The following is a 13,570-nucleotide window of genomic DNA, read 5'->3' as shown; positions in this document are numbered from 1 at the left end:
CAAAATCAGGGTTGATCATAACTATCATTTTCTCCTAATTATGACTGGCGGGGGGGATATCTCTTACAGCATCACTAACACAGTTAGGAAAATTAGTAGAAGAAATTGGAGAAAACTAGTAAAGGAAAGTGGAGAAGTTTCTTAGTACTATAACTGTTTCAATTCGTTTAGAATAAACTTTTGCTAATCCAGACATTTCATTATTTTATTTACTTAGTTATTTAGAGGACTTCTATGGCTGCCTATCTCTAGGCAGCTCAGGACCAGCCATAAAACCTTGTTAAAAATGTACCCTTGCCCCAGGCGCCAGACCAACCATCCTCACAGCTCAATCTCATATCCTAGTCCAAAGCTTGGGGGAAGAGCCAGGTTTTCATAGCCCACCAGAAGGCTAAAATGGGAGTGTTATCAAGTGCACATCCATGTATTACCTGCCTGGAGATGCTTCTCTAATCAACAAACCATCATTAAACCCAGTTATTATTTTGTTGCAGAATATGTATGGCTTTGGGGTTATTGCCCTATATTCAGAAATCTTTAATGTGATCCTCTAAAGATAAACCATTAGGCTATGACTTAACGTCTCTTTCTTCCTTTAATCTGTTTTGTAAAAGATATTCATTTTATTCAAACCAAAGGTAAAATGGAAGCCACAAAACCTTACAAAACAGGAAAAAGGCATTCATCGGAATGAAGGTGGGAAAGGGAGGAAGGGAGGAAGGAAGGACAGAGTGCAATGTAGGGAAGGAGAGGAGATACTGGGGATCAGGTTCAAGAGTTCGCCTCCTGCTCAGAGGGTATTTGCTGACTCTCCACAGGACCAGGGGAATCATTGTCAGAACCCCACCCAGCAAGAGGCATCAGGGGAGGGTCCTGTCAAGGCTGCCCAGTGTTGATGCTGACTCTTGTGGAAGAAATTAAAAGGAACTTTGCATGCTCAGCTCTAAAACTTCACCATGTGCTCCAGGAGCCTTTTCCCTAAAGCAAATTGGATGAAGCAGTAATGATTTGCTGTTCTCAAGGAAAAGGAAGTCATTCCTTTAAAAAAAAACATTGGAGTGGCTAAAATCAATCACCAGAATTCTCTACATGCCAACAAATACCTTTTCAGTCTTTGGGTTGGAGGCTTGGAGAAAATATATGGGTAAAATGTGGACAATAATGCTGATGTTATTCCACTAATCAGGTAGTCTCCAGGCTTGTAGAAATTAAAGTCCTTCTTTTCTTCTATTATCACCCTTGCTGGACATTTCATTAGCGTGGTGGAACAAGGAATTTGGGAGAGAAGGAGAAAGAGCTGCATCATCAGCAGCATTTTTCATCGATTGATGGAAATCCTTCCTATACGTCTCTCTCCAGCAGAGAGCTGGATCTGTGAGCTCACAGAAGAGCAGAACCGCAGGGAAGATGGTCCGGCTTGGCCCCAGGTCTGGAAGAGGAACCTGCAACTTCAGTCTGTCACAGTCCCTGCCCAGTCCTACCCCATCTTTTGCTCTCAGCACAGCAGGAGGTAGTAACAGGTTTTCAGTTGTTGTATATCCCGTTTTTTGTCTCATTGGTTGAAAACTAATGGTGGTGGTGGTGGTGGTGGAAATCCCACCAACTTTGCTCAAAATAGAATAAATAACCATGATTGTAGTAATGAGAAAGGGAATTGGGAATGACTCCTGCAACATAGATGTGCAGCTGGAGAAAACAGTTTTGCATGACTCGGGGGCATGGTTTGAGTTTAAGAGCCAGGAAGAAGTTAGGGAAGTTTGTTGCTTTTTAGTCTAGAATTCTTTTCTTGAGATTCTAAAGATTGCAATGTGCTAAGAATATTGAACCCTTTTTTTTTACCTACTTAGTGGGGACATCTAATTTTTTCTTATTTTGTCTGGTGTGGATGAGGCTGTCTTCCTCAATGAAAGTCAGATCGTCCTGAATGGTTACCTCCAGATAATTATGTATCAAATAACACATCAGAGGCACCTCTTACAAGTCTTCTGTCTTTCTAAATGGAGGATACTCTCAGTCTTCAAGGTTGGAGTAAATTAGTTCCATCTCTTCTCTGGACCAATCCTGACTTTGGCCAGCTGGTTATAGGATGAACATAAATCTGAAGTTCTGATTCCAAAGATGTAGGCCATCAGTATGGAATCCAGAGGTGCAGGCCAGGAGCCTGAACCTCAAAAGATTCTAAAAGGACTGGGGTTTGGGGTGAGTGCCAGAGGATCTCTAAATTTTACTGCATTCTTGGCTGTGTTGCCCCCTCTTACTTTTTGTGCATCTGCTCTACACCTATGGCATATGATGAGTCATCTCTTTGCATGGGCAACTAATGAGGCCTGGTCCTTGACAATTTCACCTTGATCTTCATTTGCTGAAGACAGAAGAAAAATGTCAGAACTCATGATTTGGTTTCCTAGAACTGCAGCAAAGAATTTTGCATTGTGAATCTATACCCTGAGTAAAGTTGTAGTTCATATTCCTCAAGAAGAATCAAAGAAGGAAATTTTCCAATGCCTGAAGAAAACTAATGGGAGGCACAGAAAGATATGTTTCTGTATTAGGGAACATATTGATAAGACTGTACTGCTAGCAACAATAGTTGCATTTAAACATGGCCTGAGAAGGTTGCACATTCAGTGTTTAAGTTTGATGAAGGCAGCCAAGATGTTCAGCTTTGCCACTGGGTTTAATCGTAACATCAAAAAAAAATTGAATGAAAAAGTTTCTGAATACTGCCTTCTTTGGGCCTCTATAGAGAGTAAGTCCTATGGATTGATTGATCTAGGCTGTGATGTGGGTATCAACTTTTAGTGACATGATAGTTAGATCTTCTCCAAGATGATCTGTCCACCACCTGGCCCTTCATGTATCTCAATGATACCCACATTGCCACTCTAATTGAGTCCATCCACCTTGCTTCTGGTCATCCTCTTCTTCTCTTTCCTTCTACCTTTGCCCAGGTCTGGTAACACTTTGGCTCCAGCCTTATCTGGAGTGAGACAAACTTGCCACAGTAACTCATGCCCTTAGTACCCTTGCCTGGACTACTTCAATGTGTTGTACATGGGAGTATCCTAGAAGACCATTCAGCAGCTTCAATTGGACTAGAATGCAATCAGTCAGCTCTTGGTGGGTCAGCAGGCCTTGCACTGGCTCCCTAATAGCTTCTCATTGCAATTCAAAGTGTTGGTTTTGACCTTGGCTTGGCAGTGGAGTCCTGACAGGAACACTCTCTTGGCCCAATTTCAGCCCACCCAGCTCAAAGGTCTGGACAGAATAAGTTCATGTCCTGCCATTTTCATGAGATAAGGGAGGTTGTGGCTCATAAGCTGGCCTTCTCAGTGGGGGCCCTCCGCTTCGAAATACGTCCCACAGCAGATGCTTTCTTGTGTTACTGTTGTGAGGAATCTGGTCCCGTGCGTTAGAAGCCAAAGCCTTTGGAGACAGAAGCAACAAAGCATACTTGATTGGAATGCGCTTACAATGATCACTGGGTTGCTTGCCAGCGTGGGAGGGAGCCCTGAGTGCAACGCTTCTACAGATTGATTGTGTTTGGTCAATCACATTTGAAACAGAAAGTTAAAAGAACTAATAGAGTCACACTGCAGCCCTCCTTTTGGAATGTGTGAGAAAGGATGAAAGTCATTTTGATTTGACTACCACTCAGATCAATCAATCAATCAATCAATCAATCAATCAATCAATCAATCAGTCAGATATTTTATTTACTTTCAATAGATTTCCAAAGTTAGTTAGAACAGACCAAGGGAATATACATTTGATATTGAAAAAGTAACATTTAAAAAAAGCACAGTAGCATCAATTTTTTCCTCAAGCACAGTCTAGCTTGAGGGAAAAAAAATGCTCAATCCACAATCACACTCTACAGCAGCAGGATCCATCATCATTAGCAACGGGCAGTTGCACTGCCCCAGACAGACCCAGTGCAGATTCTGGGGGTCCTCCTGGACTCACGATTCCTGCTTGAGGAGCAGGTGGCAGTCACGGCCAGGAGGGCCACTGCACAACTCCGTGTTGTGCGCCGGTTACACCCCTTCTTGGATTGGGAGACCCTCCGTTCAGTCACTCATGCCCTAATCATCTCCCATATAGACTATTGCAATGCGCACTACATGGGGGCTACCCTTGAAGAGCATCTGGAACCTACAGCTGGTTCAAAATATATTTATTCCTGCTTTATTTTAAACCACATAGAATCATTCTTTGAGTGAGATGGGCAGTGACTAAATAAATGAATAAAAACCGTCTTTCATCTAAAAATGAGATGAAGCAAAGCTGCTCTGCTGACTATTCATCTACACCAGTTTCAGAAAATTTATTTATGTCATTCATTATTCCCATGATTCTCCTTGATTGCAGATGGTGAAAAAAAGAAAGAATGCAATTATCTAAAAGAAGATGATCTTTTGCTGCTTTGGTTTTATTATTTAGTGAAGGGGATAATTTGTAGCCTCCTCCCCTTTTTAGTGAGCAGACCCTCACACTCTGCTTTGAGTTAAGTTTAGTGTAACCAGGCAGGGGGAGAATACGAGGTTCTTCACTGTTTAGCAAGGGTTCGGAAGCAAGTTCTCTATTGCAGGCCACAAGCTGGGTCAGATAACGATGTCCAATAGAAACAGCCCCCCTCCCTTAGCAGCCAAGAGTCCTTTTGCATGGTCAAATATTAGCAGACACATTGTCAGCAAGAGTCAGCACTTCAAGGGCCCAGTTCCCTACTGGGCCACATGGTTTCATGTCCTGGGTCCCACCTAGGGCAAAGAGTCTGAGGCCTGTTCTGTAAAAACAGCTAGACATAGTTTCAGTCAGGTTTACGAGGCAGGCAAGGATTGGCCTAAGTTGGGGTTTACCCTTCATTGGTCAGCATAATTCAAAGCTGAGAAAGAAGGAAGTAACATTCCATAGAACAAATGAAAAGAGTTGATTTCCATGCTATCATGTTTTGTATTTACAATCAGCTAGTTTTAAAAAAGGGATTAAAATCAGGAGCCCACATTAATTTTCATCATTAGATGCTCCTTGGTGTTCATGTCAGGTCTCAGGATGATGATGTAGCATTTGGGGATAAAGATGCAGCCCAGTAAGCCCAGGCTGGAGGCCAGGATGGAGAAGATCTGCACAGCCACCATGTATTTCCCTTTGGTGCTCAGGTAGGTGGGGACAAAGGAGACCCAAACGCTGCAGAAAACCAACATGCTGAAGGTGATCCACTTGGCTTCGTTGAAGGTCCCTGGCAGCTTCCGAGCCGGGAAAGCCACCAAGAAGCAGATGGCAGCCAGAAGACCCATATAACCCAATGCAGCATAGAACATGGTGACTGAACCTTCGTTGCACTGCAGCAAGATATGTCCTGGTTGGGAATACAGGTCGGCATCTGGGAATGGAAGGGAGATTCCCAGCCATATAATGCAAATGCCCACCTGAACCCCAGAGCAGGACAAGACAATGGAGTTGGCGAGACTCTTCCCCAGCCATTTCCTCATCCTGCTGCCTGGCTTTGTGGCCAGAAAGGCTACCACCACCATGACAGTCTTGGCCAGCAACGAAGACACAGCAACAGAGAAAACAACACTGAAGGCGGTTTGTCGAAGAAGGCAGGTCACTTTCCTGGGGTGTCCAATGAATAGAAAGGGTGTCAAGAAGGAAAGCAGGAGGGAAACCAGGAGAATGTAGGTGAGGTCCCGGTTGTTGGCTTTGACTAGGGGAGTTTCTCGGTATTTAATGAAGATTCCTAGAATGAAGGCAGTGGTTAGAGACAAAAAGGAGGAAAAGAGAGCCAGGAGCAGACCTAAGATTTCTTCATAGGACAGGAAGCTTATAACTTTGGGGACACATTGATCCCGCTTCTTATTGGAATGCTGGTCATCTGGACACTTTCTACAGTGGGCTGCATCTGAAAAACATAAGCAGTTTTTTTTTTCAATTGGTGATTTCATTGGTTTTCAACAACTCATGATCTATTAACCAAAAGAGGCCAGTTGGATGTAGGTAAAACATTAAGGATTTACTCTGTGTTCCTCCTTTGTCACACCATTTGGTCTTTGTCTAAAAGATTAGTAGGATTGCCTATCCATATAATGTATTTTCTGTAAATGAATTGCCTTTGTGTTTTTCTTATAAATCCTGTTTTCCTAATCATTGCTAAGACCAGATTCCTGCTCTTGGGAACATCCTTACAGACCTCAAACGTAATAGTCATGTTCACTGATTCAATGTAGTTTATACATCGTAATGTTTCACATGCCATGGTGCTGACGTGCATTTCTGTTTGGGAGGGAGCTGCTGTGAGACCTTGTACCAAGCTCAGTATGTGAAATCAGGACAATGGAATGTGCTTGGGTTATTTTCTCTGCTCAAGGACTTTTCCCGGAGACCATCAGAAACCGTTAGGAGCACCTGGGATTGTGGCCTTGAGAAGATTCTATGGGGGGATTTCATTTGCACTGAGGGTTTTTAGTTTGAATTTGGCATGCTTTCATCATTCTCAGCTTTCTCTGTGATCCTGCATACTGTTATTTAATAAATCAGATATCTCTGAATCCCTACTCATGAGTCTGATGGTGTTTTAGAATAGGCAACCATTACAATAATGATCTGCCTTCTGGGGCATTTTGAGAGAAATGGATTGATTACTAGTAGGCTAGGTCCCGTAGCAGGTGGCAGCATTTGACAGACTTTGTTGGGCTTGGGAAGTAAGCAGGATGAGATCCAGGTTGAACTTGGATGGGGCTCCTTCTTTGCTCTGGGGGCATCTACCTTCCTCCGTGGAGATGGTTCCTTCCACACACGGAGAACAGTCGTAGCAGCAAACTGGTGCTCCCTCTCTTGTGAGCTTGGCGTACCCTGGGAGACAACTTTCAGCGCATCTTGAAAAAGGCATTTTCTAAACAGAAAGAAAATCCAGGGAAATCTTAATAAACTCAGTCACTCAGCTGGCATTATCATCCTACAACCCTTGGCTCCTTTTTAAGAGCAAGATTTGAAATGAGCAGAAAGAGAAGCTGTCTCAAGCAGGTTCTTCACCAGTGATGGCAAACCTTTTCGGGTTAGCATGTCAAAAAGTCAGAAATGCCTAACTTGACTCTGCTGGCATATCATCCTCTCCCCACCCTGAATAAAAGGGAAGCAATTCTTTACATATTAATTTATTTTTAAAAAATACAATCCAATTTTGGGCAGCCAAAAGGGCTGAGACGGGGGTGCAGATAGGAGGGTGGGGAGAGTTGCAGTGCCTTTTGTTTGTTCAGTTTCTTTGGTAACTCAGACAGGGAGAATAGTTGTTCTCAGGTGTTGGTGAACACTGGCATATCACCCAAAACGTTGTGGTGTGTCTCCTTTGATACCCGTGTCATAGGTTTGCCATCACTGTTCTTGACCTTCAGTACTAAAGAATCAAAAGTCTAAATTCCTGTTACATCCAGTTCTTAAAACACAAGAAATGTACTATCAAGGTCTTTTCTCTGTCTAAGATTTTTTTTTTCAATAACTCATTTTCAACATCACTTCATTTGGTGAAAATTCCCCGTACTAATCTCATTTCAGCATGATTTGGTCCCAGAATACCCTCAACGTTCATGGAAGGCTGATGGCTCCTGTGGCTGGGCATCTTTAGCCAACAGTTTCTGTCCTTCCAGGAAGTGGCAGCAGGTGCTTTGGACTTCAAGTCCTATCAGTGTCAGCTCAATCAGTACTAGTAAAAAATGGCTGGAAAAGTAGTCCAAAGCAGGGAATGCAGAAGGTTCCTTGCTTCATTCCTGGTAGGACAGCATCTCCAATACCTTCCTCAAGTCTGTGCCTTATTCTAAGTGTTTCTTTGAATCTCAGCTTCCTACCAGCTCAGTCTAGAGGTAGGCTCCAGCACCAAAAGAGCCATGGTTAAGATGCCCTAGAATAGGTCCCTCCTATGTCAAAGGGCTTTGCTAGCCTGCTTACCTTCTTTGCAGGCTGCCAGATGCATTGAACTGACCTACCACACAATTTCCCACATTTCCCTTTTGGCATTCCCACATTCAGTAGTAGACCTTTTGAGGTTCAAGAGAAATAATAGAGTGTCCTTCTATGTGCCCTCAGCACAGACCATCCATTGTTGTGGCCAGGCTGGTAAGCTGCAAACTCAGATGAACAGAGGTGATCAGGAAGGTGATACCGCCCCCACCCCCAAACAAGCATCCTTAGCTACCTGGTGAAATGAACTTGGCCATATGATGGCCCTCTGATCGATGGAGAGCTTGACTTCGGAAGAGGCCTCCCTTTCTATCTTTCCGATTGTCACCCCAGCAGCAGTTTTGTTGGGAAATACTGCCCAGTCCATGATGTCGAAGTCAGTAGCAGGATCTCCATTCTCATCCAAATAAACCTCATCCCCTGAAAGATTGTAAAGCTGGAAGTTTCTTAGGAACGGATGAAGCTAGAAAGACATGGAGAATCACCCCTAAGTAAAACTGGGCTACTTCAGCTCAGTTTCTCTTTATCCAGTGTTTGGGAGAACTCTAGTTAAGGGTTTACTCTTGATGTCCTTTATGTCTATCAAAGGTTCTCTGACCTGCTCTGTTTTGTGAAATTGTTACTCTGAAGTCACAAAAATATTTTGACTCCAGCAACCAATGTTGTATAACATGGCTATCTCACTAGGGCTGTTTCCCTACTATTGGTGTAAAATTCCAACCTCTCCCTGTGCTCAGCAAAAACACCCATCTCCCAAATTTGCTTGTCTGCAACATCAACTTCACCTCAGCCTTGGACAGTCTGGAGAAGCCTAGTGCTGAATTGTTTTCTTTCCTTGGGTGCATCTTTGAATGCAATCTTCTTGCCTCTCCTCCACTGTGCAATTGTTACCCCCCCACGTCCTACTTTTGGCCATGTCATCTTCTAGAAGGAAACATCCAACTATCTGGGTGCAGCAGGAAAAACAAGTTTGGCTGCAGCATCTCTCTTGGGGACATTTCTGATTTGTACCATTTCACCTTTGCAGCGCTTCAGCTTTGCGTAAATGTCCTTCTTCTGTGTTTTAAGATTAGGATCTTGTGGTACTGAATATGGGGAGCAGACCGGAAGGTGAAGTTGACTACTGTTACAGAAAATCCATGAAATGGACAAGAAGTCTTGGGATTTGGAAATGTGTGTGAAAGTGCTTTTCTGGGCCTTTCCTTACTTGCACCTAAGCCTGTCAGAAACCAGCCTTGGCAATCCTCTTTTTGCGCCTTGTCCCCACCACACTGCCTTCATCTCTTCTGCAGCTCTTGAGTGAGAACGCCTCAGGTGAACCTCAGGTGCACCACCTAAAATTTGTGTTTTTGGTGAGTAAGATGGATTGATGCCCTGAAAATGGAAGTCAGCAAAACCCGAGAGGTTGCTTCCTTTTTTAGATGCTGGGGATGCAGAAACACAACAGGCCATTTGGAAGTTCACAAAAATAGAAGAATAAAAAAATAGAAATAAAAATAAAATTAAAAAAAAAATAGATGAAGAAAAAAAATAGAAGGTAAAAGAGCCAGTTTGGTCTAGTGGTTAAGGTGCTGGGCTAGAAACCAGGAGGGGCAAGACTCAAATTTATTTCTTTGTTTGTTTGTTTTTCAAATTTGTATCACTGCCCATCTCCCCCATAAGGGAGAGCTAAAATTATAGACCAATATCACTATATTGATATATGTATGTATGTGTGTGTGTGTGTGTACAAGCGCGCACACACACACACACACAATATCACAATATCACTATTCAATATAGTGACTATATATACACTATTGAATAATGACTATAAACTGTTTACAGAGATTTTAGCAGACGGATTAAAGAGAATTCTACAGGAATTTATTCAGGAGGACCAATGTGGATCTCTACCTGAAAGACAATTGAAAGAAAATGTTAGAAGAGTATTGGACAATACATTATAGAGTTTCACAATCTGAATTGGTCCATCTTATTTATTGTTTTGTAGAGAATATGAACTTTAGAGAGAATTTCATAAAGGGGGTAAAATCAATTTATACCTCTGAAAAGGCACAAATTATCATTAAGAGCAATTTAACAAATGGAAGCATGTGAGATACAAAAGAGAAACAGACAAGGTTGTCCATTATCACATCTGCTGTTTATCTTAGTTCTAAGAAGTACTGAGCAGAGATAAAAGGTGAGTTGAGAAGAAACCAGGAGACTGGGAGTTCTAGTCCTGCCTTGGGCCTGAAAGCCAGCTGGGTGACCTTGGGCCAGTCCCTGTCTCTCAGCCCAACTCACCTACAGGGTTATTGTTGTGGGGAAAATAGGAGGAGGAAGGAGTAATAGGTATGTTTGCTGCCTTGAGTTATTTATAAAATAATAAAGGTGAGATAATAAATAAATAAATAAATAAATAAATAAATAAATAAATAAATAAATAAATAAAGGCAACGGAGGACACAAATGTCATGACAGTATAGCATCTTGTGGTCTTTCTGGGTTCTACAACTTGTTACCTCGTCACTTCATGAACCCAAGAGGTGGTGATGGGAAGGGTTGGGGGAAAAGATTGGGCTACAAATTCTAAGACTTAACTTTGAAAGGAGGAGAAAGAGCCAGGAAAACGTATCAGTGTCAAGTCAATGATTAGGAAGCTGCAGTCTAAAGCTGACCTGGGTGTCCTCTGAAGACCCTGGAAAGGGCACAGACTTCACACCCTCTTAAGGCGGCAGGGCAGGAACTGAGGAAAAGTTCCCTGATCTAGAATCTAAATCAGGCCCATGTTGGATAGTCAAGAAACTTGATGGTTTCTGTAACATCCTGGTGCTGATTTATTTTGCAAATAAGGAAAGAGCCTTCCTCCTCACTCCTTCTTCTCCCACCTTCCCAAACCAGCACATCCCTTCACTTTGGGAGATCTAGTAGCAGAATCTCTCCTTCTTTCTCTCCAAGCCTCCACATTTGGTCAGAACAAACACCCAAACTTGGGCAATTGCTGCAGGGACTATCCCAACTCATGTCCAACGCTGCCCATTTTTAAGAAATACGAAAGAATTAAAGGGGGATCATTAGCAGAAATTCAGAGAAAAGTCTTACTTGCCATGGCTGTACCTCCAGGGGAATGAGATGGTCTCCAACCCTGATTCTCCTCCGGGTCAGGCGGGAGGAAGAGACAGCATGGAGGACTCTGGCCACAGCCTGGACTGAAGTGGAAATACTGGAGGCGTCCTCAGACAGAATTCTTGCAACCACATCACGGGGAGGGATTTCCCAGTTCTCTCTTTCTGTGCATCTTTTCCACACTTTCTTAGATAAAATAAGGCGTGAAGAGGAACACTGAAATGCTGTCTCCCCAAACTTCTCACTGGCAGAGAAATAGGTATTAAAATCATAATTTTGTGTCCTCTTGTTTGCCAGAGTTAAGAAAGATAACAAAAGGTGTTTATGCTGGAGATCCATCATTTGATAAAAAAACCTCACAGATATGTCTGACAAAGTTGTTGCAATCCACACTTTCTCCCCAAACTCTTTTTTAGCTTTTTCAATTTTCAGTATTAGCACTGCTAGCATTAATGTGGCCTGAAAGTCCAACTGGCAAACAATAACTTTTACGTCACTGTTGCTAAAATATAAAAGGAAATCCTTTCTTTTCTCTCTATTTAGCACTGAGACGCTTTCTGAGAAGGCAACACAAACCCCGTTCTTGATGGCCACAAGCTCAAAGTTTCTTCTAAACTTTTCTCCGCTTTCATTTTCCAGAGCAAAGAGGCTGATCCACGTCCATCGGAAATGCAGGAGGAGCTTGACAATTGCCAAGTGAGGAGGCTCTTGTTTTGGACTCACCCGGTAGAAAAAAGGAAAATACTGTTTTTGCTCAGGAATGTGGCTGATGACCCCATAATTGACCTACAATGACATGGAAAAGTTGGGTTATTGTCCCGATTTCAAAGAAAAAAAATCAGTGCTTAAACCTAAGGCACTTTCCCCACAGCAGAGAAATTCTTCACACCTAGCCTTGACTTTTGCTGTGTCTCACTTGTCTGTCTTCTCATTGATAGCTACCTACATTCTATCCAAGGTCAAAGCAGTAGAAGACTAGTAGATTGTATACACCTTGGACAGTGCCAGAAAAAAGTGCAAAATGCTACTAATATGCTGTTCAGCTAAATGTGTCTTGTGGATTGGGGATGTGGAACATTATGGGAACTCTATAGAAAAAAGATGTCAGGGAACCTGTATTGTCTTTAGGGGTAAGTGGGGACAGACCCTCTTAAAGGAATCTTTCCCCTCTTTTTCCTCCATAGCAATCCTCCGGCTCCCTTGGATGTGGTTGGAATACGGGGGACCATACATTTTTGTCCTCCACTCTCTTGGAGGGAAGTCAGGTGATTGGAGTGACTGAAAGAGAGAGAAAAGAGGCAGGGGAGGGATTGCCGGTGGGACGCAAATATCACGGAGAGAGTAGGATGGGAGCGCTTCAGCTGAGATGTGGAAAAAGGCCTTTAGTCAGAATCCAGTTCAGCAATTCAAAAGCAAAACTGGGGGACTCCACAATGCCAGTGTAATTTTCAAAAAAAATAATTTGCGTACCGATGCCAGAGACAGAAAAAATATGTGTCTACTTTATGGCAACAATGCTATTTAACCTGACCTTTAAGCTGAATCATCTGATTGATTTTATTTGGTGAAACCTACCAGTTCCACCTTCTAAATATCTGGAGATGTCACAAAATGGAATTAACTGCAATGCCCATTCATACCTGTGGGATTTTGTAAATGCCCAACATAGTGGTAACATCATGAAAGAGCTCAGAATGGGTTCCTTCAAGCGCTGCCAGCAGATGTTTGGGTGTTCCGCAACTGTAGTTTGGGACATTCTCCTGCCCTGTCGACAGCAGGTCCATCATGGCCTCATAGGTCATCCTTGCATTGAAAAAGTTCTCATAGAGGTTGTAGCCCAGGGTGATGTTGGGCAAGAGCCTTGGATTCTGGTTGATCTCATGAATGGCAAAGAGGAAGGGCAGGATATGGGAGAAGCTCATACTTTTTATACTGCAAGATAAGAGATATTAAAAGGCCGTCATCTTCAGTTTGGATTTTCATCTTCAGTTCATAAAATGAAGTGGATTCTTTTCTTATGGCTGTACTCCGGATAGTAGAAATCCACACTTTTAATTTTGTGGAATGTTGATGTAATGGATCACCTTAAAAAGATACAAACTGATCTAATGAAGATTAGTACATTAGTACATTAGTAAATCTACAGTAGATTAGTAGGTCTTCATCTCATGAATGGCGAAGAAGGGCAGGAGTTTACCTGAAGGCCAGTCTCACTACATTGGAAGACAGGAAATGTAATCAGACATCCTTTGCTCAGTGAAACAATACCAAATCCCTGACCATTTATTTCCAGGGCTTTTCTAGGTCACAAAATTTTCTGGATGTTCTCATTAGATCACAGTTTCATTGACACCCCTGGGAGCTTCTTCCCAAGACAAATAGCAGGAAGAAATGCTGTTATATCAGGCTCAAGGTGATCCTCACCAGAAGCTCTAGAGCTGATCCAAACCACTGTTTTCTCTAAATGATGCCTTAGAAGAAAACACCTCCAGCAAAATTAATACAT

At 42.7% G+C, this 13,570-nt stretch overlaps 1 protein-coding gene across 1 annotated transcript; it reads right to left on the bottom strand.

The window, feature by feature from the left end:
* Nucleotides 1-4,991: 4,991 nt before the first annotated feature.
* On the bottom strand, nucleotides 4,992-12,986 carry LOC134489904 (vomeronasal type-2 receptor 26-like). The gene is made up of 5 exons (XM_063292776.1): nucleotides 12,705-12,986; nucleotides 11,641-11,850; nucleotides 8,189-8,416; nucleotides 6,766-6,892; nucleotides 4,992-5,902 (listed from the first exon to the last, which is right to left on the bottom strand). Exons 1-5 carry the CDS (start codon nucleotides 12,984-12,986, stop codon nucleotides 4,992-4,994), a joined length of 1,758 nt encoding a protein of 585 aa, XP_063148846.1.
* Nucleotides 12,987-13,570: the final 584 nt, after the last annotated feature.

Source organism: Candoia aspera, chromosome 2, assembly GCF_035149785.1.
Source record: "Candoia aspera isolate rCanAsp1 chromosome 2, rCanAsp1.hap2, whole genome shotgun sequence".
Classification (NCBI taxonomy): Eukaryota; Metazoa; Chordata; class Lepidosauria; order Squamata; family Boidae; genus Candoia; species Candoia aspera.
Note: the sequence above shows the minus strand (reverse complement) of the source record. Positions and strands in the feature narration are given on the sequence as shown.

Coding starts and splice junctions, on each gene's coding strand:
- LOC134489904 (XM_063292776.1), bottom strand. CDS start 12,986: ATGAGCTTCTCCCATATCCTGCCCTTCCTCTTTGCCATTCATGAGATC. Junction 11,851..12,704: donor GCATTTACAAAATCCCACAG/GTATGAATGGGC, acceptor ATGTCATTGTAG/GTCAATTATGGGGTCATCAG. Junction 8,417..11,640: donor TTGTGGCCATCAAGAACGGG/GTTTGTGTTGCC, acceptor ATGTCTTTCTAG/CTTCATCCGTTCCTAAGAAA.